The following is a 16115-nucleotide window of genomic DNA, read 5'->3' as shown; positions in this document are numbered from 1 at the left end:
TTTTGAAAAAAATGTCGTTTTTTGCATCCATCTTTTTCCTTTTTGTTTGGGATGGCTGTATAAAGCTACTGCGCATGGATCTAGGGTAGTCATCTTGGTACCATGAGGAAAAGACCCAAAAAATTATAGAGATAAGGATGCTGATATTACGATAAAATACAATTGCCTCCCTCCAGACTACTTGTGAAATAAATAATAAGTGTTGTTATGGTTTAAGCCACTATTCATTTAGTTTTCTGTTACTTGCCGTTGAACATATTCCTGACTGATACCTACTAATCACCCTGCTGCCCGAGGATGGCAAAACTCAATGAAGGTTAGTGACTTTTAAATCTTTTTTAAAAACTCACTATTCAGGCCTTTTCCAGAACTCAAATGAATTTCTGGAACAGAATACGTGCTGAATATGGTAGCTTACTGACTAGCATTTAGTAGGCACTCAGTAAATATTAATTGAATCGATGAGCAAACATACTCTTGGGACTTACCATAAATGATCACTAAAATAGGTGACGTATGTCAGCAATTACTGAGCTAAGTCCTGGGGATACATGGAAGATGTAGAGGGGTGTGGTCTGCACCCTCAAAGAGTTTGTAGTTTATAAGGGAAATATGAAGACAACTGGAACGCTATGAGGGAAGGGCCCACATGGTAGTTGTTGGTTAACTTTAAAACAGTAGTGTCTTATAAACAGCTTTTTAAAGCAGTGGCGCTTTGTTAAAATAGGAATAATCACTTTAAAAATAGGAATAATGCACGGGAAAATGGAGAAGAAAGGAAATGACCAAAATGCTAACTAGGATTATTTATGGATGGTAGGATTTCAAGCAATTTTTACTTTCCTCTTTGAATTTTTCTGCTCCAAGTAGAAAATTTTCAAAAAACAGATAAGTACAAGGAGGAAAATTAAAAATCTCTTGTGTCACTAGTACCCAGATATTTGAGATCCCTTCTATTAATCTAATTTATAGCAGATTAGTTTTACTTGAATCTAAGCAACAGAAACAATATTATTATAAATATCTTGGAGCAAGCTATGAAGAGAGACAATCTTAAAGTGAGAGCCACATAATATTCACAAATATGAAATATAATCCATAGCATATAGAGAATGCCAAATTAACTGCTACTATAAAACATTATGATTCAATTCAATTTAAAATCCTTAGTTTTTAATGCTTTTAGTTTTTAATGCTGTTTCATAACTACTGTGTGCAATTTATATTGTCTGTTTAGTTCCCTGCTGTGTCTTCCCTTGTTTCAATCTTTTGCCCTAAGAATTTTCATTAATTTATAAATATTTATTATTATTATAAGAAAATAATAACAGTCATGGAAAAATGGATCACCAGCTTAAAAGGTTCAGTTTTCTACCCCAAGTAGTGTCAGACAGAGAGGTGGGAAGTAATTTGATTACTAATCAGACTTAACAAAAGAAAAGCTTAATACTTACCAGTAGAGATCATTGACTTACTGCCGTAATTATTTCTCCTCACTAGTCCTTTAATCACATTTTCCATTTGCTTTTATTTTTATCTACCTTTTTGAACCTCTGGCTTCCAAGCTCACTCCCTATGACCCTCATATTGTTCAATCCTTTATTCTCAGTGACCCTACACTTCTCATAAAAACCATCTTCAGCTTTAGCAGGACCAAGTGGGGAAAAAAAAGCATCAGGAGTTGAAAAGAGGTTGTATTAGTGTGCTAGGGCTGTCATAACAAGTATTGAAGACTGGATGGCTTAAACAGAAATGTATTGTCTCACAGTTCCAGAGGCTGGAAGTCCAACTTCATGTTGTCAACAGGGTTGGTTTCTTTTGAGGACCATGAGGGAAGGATTTGCTCCAGCCTTTGTCTTAGGCTTACAGTTGGCCATTTTCTCTCTATATCTTCTCATAGTCTTCTCTCTGTATGTACATGTCTGTATCCTAATCTCCTCTTCTTATAGGGACACCAGTTATATTAGATTAGGGCCCACCCCACTGACCTCATTTAACCTTAATTAACTCTTTAAAGACCCTACCTCCAAATATAGTCATATCTGAGCTTCTGGGTGTTAGAACTTCAACATATGAATTTGCAGGGGAGGGAAGAGACAATTCAGTCCAAAACACAGGTATAAAAAGAAAGGTGATCAATTTAAGTATGTAACATGGATTTAGACAAAAGTAACAAAGAATATATTTCCTGGGTACACAGAAACGCAAGCTGCTGCACTTTGATTCTGAATTATGTGCTGACAACCATAAAATGATCACTGATGATCCATCCAAAGAGGGAACAGATACCTTCTGGATCCTACCACATCCATTCAGGTAGCTGGGATGGATGAGAAGAGGATAATGAAACTCTATAAAGAGAGTACCCAGAGCACGGGGCAGAAGAAAAAACTGCACCTCACGGTAATCTGCCCATAGACCAAAAAAAAAGAGTTAACCATACAAAAGGGACAGGAGATAAGAAGAATGAGTGAGAGGAGACCTGCCAGACAATGAGTAACTATTAAAAAATCCAGATCCATACATCTACACTTTGAAATGGTCTTCACTTTTAAAGTATGTTTCTTGTGGCTCACTATAAAAGCAACAATTTGGATCTTACATTTGGGTTGACTTTTTTAGTCAGCACAAGATACAAATGCACTATATGGTAAAAAATTACCCTTAAAAATTTAATTAATAAAGTACTATAGTCATGGTTTTGGGTATACCACACTATTCAGTAATTCTTTGTATGCTTAAGTTTGAGAACAATGGAGCTAGGTGAAAGCAAGGAACTAAGGGAAAATCAAAGTGCAGTGTCCATACACTCAAATAATTTGCTTTCGAAGACACTAACCAAGTCTTGTTCAATGTGGTCAGTGAGACAGGCTGAGACCTGTCTCAGCAGTGCTGCAATGCTGCAATGCTTGCACCTGGACACACCTCTCCTTGAGCAACAAAATACAAAGAAACTATATGGGACTAAAAATAGTTGCATGCATGTTCAGTTGGGGCAAATTCTGGACAAAAGATACAAAGAGACCCAAAAACCCAACTGCTACTTTTGAAGAGCCTGGAGCAAAAGCAGGGTACTGCACACACCCCCTGCACATACCACCACCTAAAGGGTGGGCTAAACACCTAAGCCACCCCTCTGGCCTGACCTATGGACACACCCCTACCCTCACCCCATATAAGGAACAAGCTCGCCAGCGCCCCCTCAGGGAGCGAGCAAGCATGGGAATCTGTAGTTTGTTCTCACGTCCCCCTCCTGCAGCAGGGGCCCCAATAAAGCCTTGCCTGAATTTCTTGTCTGGCCTCTGACCAATTTCTATTGATTAAGGAGTCCAAGAACCCTGGTCGGTAACATATTGGGTTGGCTAAAATGTTCGTTCGGGTTTTTCCGTAACATCTCATGGGAAAAACCCAAACAAACTTTTCAGCCAACCTAATACTTTGTGACAACCATGAAGGGACTATTGTTCCCTTCCCAGTAGAGGATCTGGGCACCTCTGGGACCACCAAATGCAGCTTCCCTGTGGGTGACAAGTGGCCACCTGAACCTCTTGTTTCAGCGTCACCACATTTGGTAAGTCTGCCTTCCTGGCCCCTGGAAGCCTCAGTACCCTCATTCAGGCAATGCTTTCCCCCTCCCCTTTGTCCTTTTTCTCTCACCACTTTTCCTTTCCCTTTGGCCCTTTCCCTTTCCTGAAATCTATTTCTCTCTCTGTCCTCTCCTCTCTCTTACTTCTGTCCTATCCTTCTGAGAGAGTGGACATCAGACAGCAAAAGCATCACTCCTCTCAGCTTGTGAGACCATGCTCCCTTCATCCGGCAATGGCTCACCTTGACAGGCAACAAACAGAGGTGGGAGAGGCTCGCCTCACACCGTGCAGACCGTGGTCCAGCGGGCTCTCCCTGACCAGAGATTTATGGGAGTGATAGAGGTTCAAACCTCATGTCTTGTAGAGGCTGGAAGTCTGATCATCCCAATATTCTCACCTTTATTTTCCTGCCACCAAGAGAAGTCCTGCTGGGAATGGGCTGAGGCGGCAGATTTCTATAAACTGGTGTACGTGTGGGTGAGAGTCCCACTTGAGGGTTGCAGTCCCACAGACGAAGTACAGCTCGCTGGCTTCCAGGTTTGATCACCTCTCCTCCTTTACCTCTCCTTTGGTCCTCATACCTGCACTCCCATCCCCTTCATCCTAAAAACGTCTTGTTTGTGTCTTTAAGTTTTGTCATTGGTATCTTTGTTTTATGTAGTCTTGTCTGTCCAACTGCTCCCGCAAGTGTCGGCTGACATTGTGGGCACAGTGGAGCACGCAAGCTTTGAAATACAAACACAGCCCACATTACCTGAGACACCAGCCTGGGGTTACTTAGCGGGATTTTAAAGAACAAAAAGGAAAGGGGAGGGGCTTGCATCTCTCTCCTCTCCCTTTGCAATGTAACTATTCTGCCTGGGCTCCCAAGAACTACCTGATTCATCTATAGTCCCCCACCCTGAAGGGAAAAAAGGGGCTATTTTAAATTCAAGTGGGAAAACTGTGAGATCTCTGGTTCTGTAGAAATTGGTTTGTCTGGCTTTAGCTTGTGTGTTTAGTTAATACAGACCTGCCTTTAGAGCCATCAACATTAAGTATAATACTTTCATTGTACCTAAGGTTATTGGAAGTCAATAAGGGCATATTGTTTCTGTTATAAAATCTGTCAACCAGGAAAATAAACTGATATGATTAAATTTTTAAGTAAATGTAACTGGGATAAGAACTTTTTGGTAAACTCTATAGGAATAATTATGTTTTGGAAATGTCCATCTAAAACAGTCTCTCCAAATTTTGGTAATTTGAAACTAAATTAAGTTAAATTATAAGAATTCATTGAATATTCAGGCCATTTCAAATAAGAGAAAATATTGGAACATTAATTGCTAAATAGGTCTAAATTTACTTACTTTTATCTTCTTATGAGACAGAAATTAAGCTGTTTGGTGCCGCCTTGAGATGTTTTTCTACCAATTTACGGAATGCTAATGTAAAAGACAGTTCATGGCTGCTTAAGGAAAGTAGGATGTGTGTTTTCAGAAAAGAAGGTATGAGAAATGGAAATATATTTTGTTAAAGGAAAAAGGGTGATTTTTTTCCTAGAGCTGGCTATTTCTGAATGGGAAAAGAATACGGGATATATTATGGCTACATGAAGTTGCAGAAGGTTTGAGAAAAAGGAACATTGGTTAAAGAATTTCGTAGGTGGTCAGGACTTTCTAAGGCTGGATTAAATTTAATTAGGAAAATGAATTTTATTAAGAGTAGGTTGATAGAAGACTGGATTTGGTTTCTCTCATAAGAGAACAAAGTTTTCCTGGAATGCTGCTTTTAATAACAGATTGTGTGAGTTCCTATGCCTTGAAGTGATCTATATTTAATTTTGATTTTTTTTCCTCACCTTAGCTCAAGGAATAAGTATTGTTTCACAGCAACCTATGATCCTATCTAACCGGGCGTTTTAAAACTTTTAAAAATTTTGACAGACTTCCCAAATACATCATGGTTATTCTGGCCCACTGTTGCACCCCAGATGAAAAGGAGTGTATACTGAGAAAGGCCAGGGAACATGCAGATGGCCTACTGGCCACCAATCCATACCACCAAATTTATCAGGTGGGTGGGGATGCAATCCCAGAACACGACCCACACAGGCACTATGAAGATTGTGTAGGCCAGGCTAGGATGAGACATTATATTACTTGTCTATCAGAAGAAATGAGAAGGTGTATGGTGAAGCCTGTAAATTATGATAAGGTCTGAGAGGTTACACAGGAGAAAGATTAAAACCCAGTAGTCTTTCTGAGCTGGGTGACAGAGGCAACTCTGAGGCTTTCTCAGGATGGCTGGGTTCTGTCATACCTGGATACTAAATTATGGCCTAATAGCAAAACCCCTATATGAGGCTCTAAAGAGAGAAAAAAGGGAGCCCCTTCGATGGAATATGGACCACCAGTGGGGCTTTTAGACTCTAAAGACTGAGTTGAGTAGAACACCAGCACTGGGGTTTCCAAATTTGAACAAGCCCTTTACCCTGTAATTTCACGAGAGGGCAGGAATAGCTCTAGAAGTCCTGACCCCAAAGCTGGGACCGGATCAGAGACCAGTGGCTTACTTTTCAAAACAACTGGACTCAGTAGCCCTGGGATGGCCAAGCTGCCTGCAGGCAGTGGCAGCCACAGTCCTGTTGGTTAATGAGGCTTCCAAGCTCACCTGGGACAACACTTAGATTTGTTAACCCCTCATCAGGTACAATCTGTGCTGGAGGTCAAAGGACATCACTGGTTGATGGGGGGAAGGTTAACAAGATATCGGACCCTCCTAATGGACACCCCTGACATTACCTTAAAGGTGTGCCAAATGCTGAACCCAGCAATCCTGCTTCCAGTGGCCAAGGGTGGAGACTTATTGCATCAGTGTATAGAGACCAGAGAACAAATTCACTCCAGCAGGTCTGATCTTCTAGATGAGCCTCCTGACAGCCCCGAGGTTGAAAGGTTTACTGATGGGAGCAGTTTTGTAGAAATGGGAACCCGAAAGGCGAGGTAGGCCATAGCTAGTCTAGACGAAATCACAGAAGCCAAGGCCCTGCCACCCCAGCCATCAGCCCAGAAGGCTGAACTAAGTGCATTAATGAGAGTTTTGCAATTAGGGAAGGATAAGAAATTAAATATTTTCACTGACTCTAAATATGGGTTCCACGTGCTACATGCTCATGCTGCCATTTGGAAAGAAAGAGGAATGTTAACCGCTAGAAATTCCCCCATAAAACATAAAGATTTGATTCTGGCTTTTTTAGAAGCAGTGCAGCTCCCAACCCAGGTAGCAGTAACCCACTGTAGGGGCCATCAGAGGGAGGGATGTTTTGTGAGCCATGGGAACAGCAAAGCTGATCAAATTGCAAAACAGGCAGCTCAACTGCAGGAACCTGAACAAGTTATGGCTCTAGTGATTGGCCCCCCTGAGCTCCCTAGCCTTCCCCAGTATTCCCCACAGGAACAAGAAAATGCTGAGAAATGGGGCTATGAGAAGGGAAGCACAGGCTGGTATAAAAAGGAGAATAAGGTTCTAATCCCTGAGGCCCAACAATGGAAACTCACTAAGAGCTTACATGATGCCACCCACTATGGGAGGGATGCACTATGGGACTTGATGCAAAAGGCTATTTCAGGGAAGGGGCTTAAAAGAACAGAAAAACAAGTAACTCTTACCTGTGATTTATGTGCCCATAATAACCCACAGACCCATCCAAACCCCACTTCATTACTCAGGCCAATTCAGTGCCGAGGGACATATCAGGGGAAGACTGGCAGTTAGATTTCACCCAAATGCCCCCACGATCAGGATATAAATAACTTCTGGTGTTTGTTGATACTTTCACAGGATGGGTTGAAGCCTTCCCCACCCAATCTGAAAAGGCTATGGAAGTCTGTTAGTCCCTTTTAAAAGAAATAAATCCTTGGTTTGGACTCCCAAAGTCCCTCCAGAGTGATAACAGGCCCTCTTTTACAGTCAAAATCACACAGGGGTTCACAATGGCCCTAGGGATAGACTACAAGCTACACACCTCTTGGCACCCCCAGTCTTCAGGCAAGGTAGAGAAAATGAACCATACTTGAAAGAAAACCTAGCAAAGTTCTGTCAAGACACTCATGAACCCTGGAACAACTTCTTCCTATTGTACTCCTCAGGGTCTGTGTAGCCCCCAGGAGTGGTCTGAGGCTTAGCCCATTTGAAACGACCTGTGGGGGGGGCTTTTCATACTACTAACATTCTACTGGATGAGGAAGTGAACGAGGCCCTGAGATATATTATTAATGTAGGACAAGTTCAGAAGGCAATCCAGGACTATGCCAACAAGGCACTGACAGCTCCCACTAAAAATACAGAGGAAGGAGCAGTTCCTTTACAAATAAACCCCAAGGACCAAGCTCTTCTTAAAACCTGGAAAGAGGGGTCCCCTGAAGACCAACGAATACCAAAATGGAAGGGCCCCTATAAAGTAACTTTAACCACCCCCACTGCTGTCAAACCGCAAGGGGTATCTAGCTGGGTACGTTTCTCCAGACTAAAGCTTTTACCTCCAGAAACCCCACAGGTCAAAACAGATGAATACACCAGTGGAAGAGCTGAGATACCTATTCAAAAGCCAGACACCACCAACAGGTAAGTAAAACGATGGATGTAGGGAGCTGGCTCCTCTTTGAAACCTTAACGGGACTTGGAACCTCTCTCGTTTCCTTGGCTGACGTGGCTCTTGACAATTGTCTGGCCCCTGATTACCTTCTGGTAGAACAAGGTAGAGTTTGTGCGATAACTAATACTTCCTGCTGCGCTTGGAACAATGCGACAGAACAGGTAAAAATTAATATGAAGGAAATATACACCCAGGCAGAGTGGTTTCACAATTTTGACAGGGGCAATATCGCCTCCACTGTCTGGTCAACAGTTAAAAAATAAAAACCCTCCCAAAGTTAACATGGTTTCTTCCCTTTTAGGCCCTTTAATGGCTATTGTTGTTCTTCCCCTTTCTAGCCCTTGTTTATTTAACCTTTTGATTGAGTTTGTGTCTTCTAGGCTCCAACAGTTTGAAGTAAGGCTCATGATGGCTCAAGGGATTCAACCCATTCCAGCAGAGGGTGGCCCAGGTCCCTACAAGTCCTTGGAACAGTCAACAAGGGACTTCTACACCTCTAGGGTAGGCTAGGGTCTGCGGCCCCTGTCCAGCAGGAAGAAGTTTCAGAAAAAGACAGCTTCGGCCCCTTACTGCTTAAGAATAAGGGTGTAGGGTCTCTCAGGGGGGACTGAGACAGGCTGGCACCTGGGGCCCTTTGCTGCAGTGCTGCAATGCTTGCACCTGGACACACCTTTCCTCTAGCAACAAAATACAAAGAAACTAAATGGGACGAAAAATAACGGCATGAATGCGCAGTTGGGGCAAATTCTGGACAAAAGATACAAAGAGACCAAAAGTCCCAGCTGCCACTTTTGAAGAGCCCGGAGCAAAAGCAGGGTACTGCACACACCCCCTGCACACAACACCACCTAAGGGGTGGGCAAAACACCTAAGCCACCCCTCTGTCCTGACCTCCGGACACACCCCTACCCTCACCCCTTATAAGGAACAAGCTCGCCAGCCCCGCCTCAGGGAGCTAGCGAGCATGGGAATCTGTTGTTTGTTCTCACGCCCCCCTCCTGCAGCAGGGGCCCCAGTAAAGCCTTGCCTGAATTTCTTGTCTGGCCTCTGACCAATTTCTATTGATTCAGGAGACCAAGAACCCTGGTTGGTAACATCAGGACCAATAACTGATCATTTAAACAAAAAATTAAATTAATGAGATAAGTATAGATAAATACATTTACCTTAAATCGTTTATTTTAATTGAAAGCATAAATGTATGTCCTTTTCCGTAGTGCCAAGGGTTTCACTCTGAATGACTCAACTGATTCTCCTCTTTCCTCATCCTTTTTAAAAACATAAATCATATTCATAATAGATGATTTGGGATTTCAAGTTTAGAGAAAGTTGATGAAAGACACTTGCAAACCAGTATGGATGTGGAATCCTATTTTTTTTTCTTTTTCACAAATTTTACCCCCGCCTAATTTGACAGTTTATTTTAAACTGATGGACATTTATGGAATCATTCCAAAGCATACAATATTTTCAACTATTTGTGTGGGGAACTGAGTAAGCCATTGGAGGGAAATTCAGTCTGCATCCTACTTCTCTTGGTCTGTACCAAAATTAGCAACTAAAGTTTAAAAGATTATTTAAGTACTATATTCCAGAATCTGAAGTTTTCATTGAAAATGATATTTCTGGAAACTAAAAGTCTTGAAAATAGATAAACACCCCAGGTCAAGACTATTTGAGGTTGACTTTAGAATTGAAAATTGAGTCAGAAATGTTTTATTTTCTTGTCTCCCTGAAAAACTTTTCATAGCTATTAATAATCAAGATAAGTTGGGGAAGTCTCTACTTCTTACAGCTAGAGATTCCTTTCTTCAGTAGACTGGAAGAAAGGAAGTATGGACTGCTGCAGCATCCTGCATTTGACAGCACCCTGTGTGCTAAACCAGAAGTTTATAAACTGGGATATGTACTCCCCTGGGATACCCAGAGACTTTCCTAGGGGAACCCAGGCAAGGATTGTTTGAAGGGAATCAATTTCTAGACGCTCAGGTTTCCTCTGTACTCTCCTAAAACTGGTCTGCCTAAAAATGCACCTCCAAGCCATGTTGATCCACCTCCCTCCTCTCCGTTTTATAATCATCTTTCTACTTTCACAAAAGAAAGGCACACCTCTCACCATATGGTGTCTTCTTAGGATGTACTTAACTTAGAAAAACATCTGAGACAAAGGGACAATTTGAAGTATTATGTAGATGTTGATACAATAAATGGTTTTCTTGACTTGTCAATAAATATGATTGCAAGTAGTTTCCAAGCCTTTGCTTCCAACACAACTAAAGGAGGATCTGATTGAGCTGTAATTTGAAAAATCAGTGAAAAAAAAATTTTTGGTGACAGATCACTATGTGATTTTTGGCATATGACTCTGAAAAATTCAAAGAATTGAGTGATGTTGTATAACAAACAACAAATCCCTTTCCATTCCCATCTAGTTATGTGAAAGGTTTGTCAAGCCAAGGGATAAGAAAAAAGAACAGACTCTATAACAAAATTATCAGAGAGGAAATCAAGACAAATCAGCATGTTCAATTCACCTCGTTTAATCAGAAACAATTTACTCCTTGAAGTCAAGTTGTTAATATTTAATAGGAGGGTAAATAGAAACTACCCAATTTGAATTGAAATGTTTAATTACTTCAAATCTGAAATTCTGTGTCACAGATAATTTTGGTGGTAGGAGTGGTGAGCAACAAAGAGACGAGACCCCTACTACAGTCATACAAAGTACTACACTGTTTGCTAGGAAGGCAGAGATACCCTAATAAGTCTCATTAACATCCAACACCATACGTAGTTACAAATTGTGTGTGTGTGATGAGAACTTTTAAGATCTATTCCCTTAGCCACTTTCAAATTTAAAATACAGTATTATTAACTATTGTCACCACGATGTACATTACATCCACAAGACTTATTTACTTTATAACTGGAAGTCCGTACCTTTTAAACACCTTCACCCATTTTTCTACCCCCCACCCCCTACCCATAGCCACCATCAATCTGTTCTCTATATCTATGAGTTCATTTTGTTGCTGTTATTGCTGTTGTTGTTTTAGATTCCACATATAAGTGAGATCATTTGGTATTTGTGGTGATCATTTTGCAATATATACAAATATCAAATCATTATGTTGTATACCTGCAACTAATATGTTAATTATATCTCAATTTTTTAAAAATAATAAATAATACCATGTTGGATTGAAAAAAAAGGCAGAGACAAAGTGCAATGGACACTCCATATGTAAATGACATAGTGGGTTTATAGTCTTTGTCACTTTTATATATACACATCCACTATCTAAAAATTGACAATTTTACCTATAGCACTTTGTACTCTGCCTTTGATGAAATAGGACTGAGTGATCAGGGAGTACTAAGGATGTGTTCATTCTTTCTATACCACACTTCAGTATACTCTGTTACTACAGAAACACTTCTTTACATTAAAAAGATATAAATTAAAAAGTCTAAACCAAAAAAAAAAAAAAGCTTCTAAACCTTGGAACAATCTTTCCAAACATACAGCATCTTCTGCATTTTTATTTTGTTGAAAACTATAATGCTTCCCATTCTTCCAGTTCCTCAAAGCAAATTTACAGATGAGTGTGACTATCTCTACTCGGAGCCAAGCATATCTTTCACACAGGGAGCGCAGTGCACATGGATTCACTGAGGATCTTTTGAAGGAGTCAGAAGAACCATATCATTTTATCCTCATGCATGACTGAGAGGTATAAAAATCCCCATTCCACCTCTAGGACTAGTGCACAACCTACAAACACCCACACAAACAAATAGCAACTCAGGATGAGATAGAACAAACTAGAGGGACTATCAATTGAAATTTTCCACTCTAAAACAGTTTCATTAGAGATGGCAGTGCCAGAAACAGTATTTTATAGTTGACTTCCTCCAAATTACAATGCAGCTCAGAATCAAAGTCTCTATTATAATCTTTGGCAGAAGTTTTTAAGACCATTTTTATTTACTCCAAACTATTGGAACGAAGTCAGCACAGGGCCTTTGCAATTTGTATGTCAAGTGTTTCCTGCTGTAATTAAGGAAGCAATGGAACTCAAAAGAAGCACCAAAAGAAAGCATCAGGGCGTCCCTTATTGATTGGTGGAATTTTAGAAATTTTAAATTTCTGTTTTGTTGTAATTGCACTTTATTGCCACTTTATTCTTAAAATGTAATAAATACAAACTGCTTCAGTAATGATGGAAAAGACTTCTCGGCTTTAATGAAAACCTTTTATTTGCTACTGAAACTTTTATTATTTCCAAATAGTAGCAGGCAAGAAAAATAATGACTACTTATATTGAGGGAAAACTTTAGCAATTTGAATAACTTTGTTCTTGGGTGACTTTTACGGCATTAAAAGTTGTTATATTTATTGTTTTCATTTATTTTTGATGAACTGAAAACAAAAAATATATACCTGTAGACACCATCACAAAATTATTTTCTAATTATACATCAAAATACTAGATAACTATGTACAGCTATCACCTGTCAGAGGTTGGTCTGATCTGGGTAAGAATTTCCATGTATTTAGGGCTCCCCTACATCTCAGCTGTTGACCATGAGAGGCAGCTAGTGTAATGGTTAATCACACAGGCTCTGCAACTGGACTCCTTGGCGTTTTATTCCAACTCTGACCCCTCCTACCGTGAAATCCTTGGAAATTTCTCAGTCCTCTGTTTCCTTATCTGTGAAAATAATGGTGACTAGAATCTGCCTCGTGGAGTGAGTGGGAAGATTAGTGAGGTATTTCTTGTTACACAGCAGACTAGAGCCTGGCACATGGTAAACACTTGATAAACGTTTAGCCCTAATATGGTTTTCTTTTGTGAATGCGTCCACCTCTAGACTGGACACACTGTCAGATGATATCATTCATTCCATAGACATCTGTTGAGCATTTCTTTATACAGGAATAAGCAAAGGGGGCACAAAGATGAATGAGATATGGTGCCTACAATTTTAGTGCAAGATTATTATTGCATCTTACTGTCTTTCTTGCAGAGTACCATGAAGCACACTCTTTCCCGAGATCACACATTTTCCTTTTTTTTCCATATGCTTGGAACTAATGGAGTTTCAGAAAAATTTCACTTTAGTTTCTGAAATCTTAATCATGCACAATTTAATAAGCAGCTACAGGTTTTTTCCACATTTGAAAATAGATGATTAAATGGTCTAATCAGATTCTAACTTAGCCAAAAACCTGAAAAACATAGGAAGACAACCCTAACTGATACATTCATTTTCCTGAATGTGGACACACTGCAAAGAGCAGCTGCAGAAAAATAGTGCCATTTACATCCCAGTGACCCACAGCAACTAAAACTGCACAGGAGTTCAGCATCAAAGCGTTCAAGTACCTAAACGAAACTCTGAGATAAATAAGAAGCTTGTTTAGAACAGCTACATCACTTTCCAGAAAGTTCTGAAACTGACTTCCAGTATGGCACCTTATATGCCTTTAGGTTTTTCAAACATTTTAGTCTATGTCTAACGCTCAGAGAATTCATTAAAAAGTAAAATCTTTAAGTTTGACTGTAAATCCAAAGCACAACGACTACTGTGGTATTTCAGACATCACAAACTCCAAATGATCTTAAATATGTTGTCCTCTGCTAATTTGCTGCTCTTGAAAATGTGCAATAAATTCAATTAAAAAGGAAAGCATCTTCAAATTAGTTGCAAGATCAACTAGGATATTATCTGCTTACTAGATGTATCATAATAAAAAACCATCTAATATGCATGACACTGTTTAATTCAGAAGGAAATTGGATACTCCGTCTTCCAATAAAAGAACCAAGACCGGTTGGGGGTTCGTTGTGTTTTGTTTTGTTTTTTTTCTCTTTTGTCAACAGCCAGTAAATGACTGTTAACTTCCTGAAACAGGTTGAATAATTGCCAAAATATGTCTTCTGAGGAGTCACCCTGCCCAAAGCAACGGGAGCTCAGGTGTAAACACACAGGCACATAGCTTCTTCCTTCTCACCTTCCTGCGTCACACCACCTCCCCTGGCCACAATACTTTTAAAATACCCCCTATGGTCCTTTTGAGATCGGGCAGATAAAAATCCTGAAATAAGGGGTACCCCTCACAATGAAACCTCCCTCAATATTATATCAACTCACACCTCACTTGTATGCAAGACGCCGCAGTGAGGATTTATCTCTAAGCCCTGATTCTCCAAACGAACGCATATGCTGTGACCTCTATTATTGCATTAAAACACGTATGTTCCACAACACAGGATCCTCTTGATTCCAGCTAACGTCCCTGCTTAATGTATGCGTTTTTCACATCCATTTTTTAATCCTTCCTGAGTGAACATTTCAAAGCGAGCGAACATCAGTGAAAGGCGAGGGAGGAGATACGAAGCCTGGGATTTCTGCCATCCTCGCTGCGACCCAGAATCCGTATTATTTTTCTCCTCTCCCCAAGCCCCCTCTCGCCCCCTCTCGCCCCTTCCCTCCGCAGCAGGAGGGGGGCGGAGGGGCCGCTGGCTGCGTCGCCACCTGCCGCGGCGTGGAAGAGCTCCGTTTGTCACTTACCCAGCGGGGTGAGAATGGCTCATTTTTGCAGGATCCCTTTTGGACCCGCGACGGGTGCGGAGGGTGGGTGCTTGGGGCCCGTGCACGCCGACGCCGCGACTGTCGCGCTCGCGGGGTGGCTCCGCACTGCGGTCGCCCGTGCGCGGGGCATTGGAGTTGGGCCGCCGCCGCCCCTGGGCGCCCGGGCTGCACGCAGCCTCCCCGGCCCCCACCCGCCGGCGGTATCCACAGCCTCCCTGTTGCTAAGGCAGGAGGGAAGGCAGGCGCGGAGGCTCTGCAGAAGCCCGAGGCGCTGCTGGAACTGAGCCTGGGGAAGCTGGAAGTGAAGCTCAGCTTCCAGCCCTTTTTCTGGGCCCAGATGTGGGAGGAGACCCAGGCCTCTGCTCTGTAGCTCTGGGGCGCGGGGTCCCTAGGCACCTGAGATGTGAAAACACACACACGCAGGCACGCACACACCCTGTTTAGGCAGGTGTGCTTCCTGCTAGGCCCTGGGGAAGGGAGGGCTAGGTGATGGGCCGAGGGTAAGGTAATTAAGAGCAGGGAGCAGCTACAGTGTGCTGCCTTGGTTTCCAACTGTAAAACAGACCCTAGATTGCAAGTTCCAGGAAAAGAAAGCTTTGAGTTTTGTTTCTGCAACTGCCAGAGATTGCAATTGGTGGATCTCCTCCTTGGAAAATCCCCATCCTTGCTCCTAGCTGAGGTCCCCACCTCCAGCAGGCAGGACTGACAGTTCTGACATTCGGAAGGTGGGAAAAAAGCTGTTACTCAGTGAAGCATGCTAGCACCTGGAACTGAACTTGTATTTGAATCCAGTAGCGAGAATGCAGGGCTTAGACGAAGAAGCCCGGATTTACGTGAGAGGGCCTTGGTGTGGAAGAAGTTTAAAGCACTGGATTCAGATGAGCTATTCCTAGTCCCGTTTTTGCTTCATCAGGTTCTACACTGGGTGATTTGATCTCTGGCCTCAGGTTCCTCATGTGTAAGTGAAGGGCTGGACACATCCACGGTGACTGAACTCTCAGGGGATCTCAATTCTACCTCAGCCACACTTACGAGTTGGAAGGACATCAGCTCATTAATGGCATTCTGCTTTTCCACACATCATAAAGGCCCATCGAGCATGTTAGAGTCCAGCCTCCTCTGCACGACATTCAAGGCCCTTTATCATCTGTCCCCAGCATCCTCACCAACCTCATTGTGACCACTTTCTCTACCTCTGCTACCCTAAACTCTAGCAAGACCAAATTTTGCACTATTCCTCTCATGGGAACATGCTTCCACCCTGACAACCTAACAAACTTCTATTGATC

The 16115-nt window shown here is 41.7% G+C and overlaps 1 protein-coding gene across 2 annotated transcripts in view; it reads right to left on the bottom strand.

Moving 5' to 3' along the window:
* The window catches only part of ERICH3 (glutamate rich 3), a 111452-nt gene extending 96351 nt beyond the window's left edge, over positions 1-15101 (bottom strand). For both annotated transcript variants that reach the window (XM_033864803.2, XM_073788334.1), the window contains exon 1: positions 14806-15101. In XM_033864803.2, the coding sequence (XP_033720694.1) occupies positions 14806-14828 (23 nt within the window). In that variant the 5' untranslated portion in view covers positions 14829-15101. The remainder of the gene's footprint in view (positions 1-14805) is intronic.
* Between the last annotated feature and the right edge of the window lie 1014 nt (positions 15102-16115).

This window comes from Tursiops truncatus, chromosome 1 (assembly GCF_011762595.2).
Source record: "Tursiops truncatus isolate mTurTru1 chromosome 1, mTurTru1.mat.Y, whole genome shotgun sequence".
Lineage (NCBI taxonomy): Eukaryota > Metazoa > Chordata > Mammalia > Artiodactyla > Delphinidae > Tursiops > Tursiops truncatus.
This window is presented reverse-complemented; position numbering and strand designations above follow the sequence as displayed.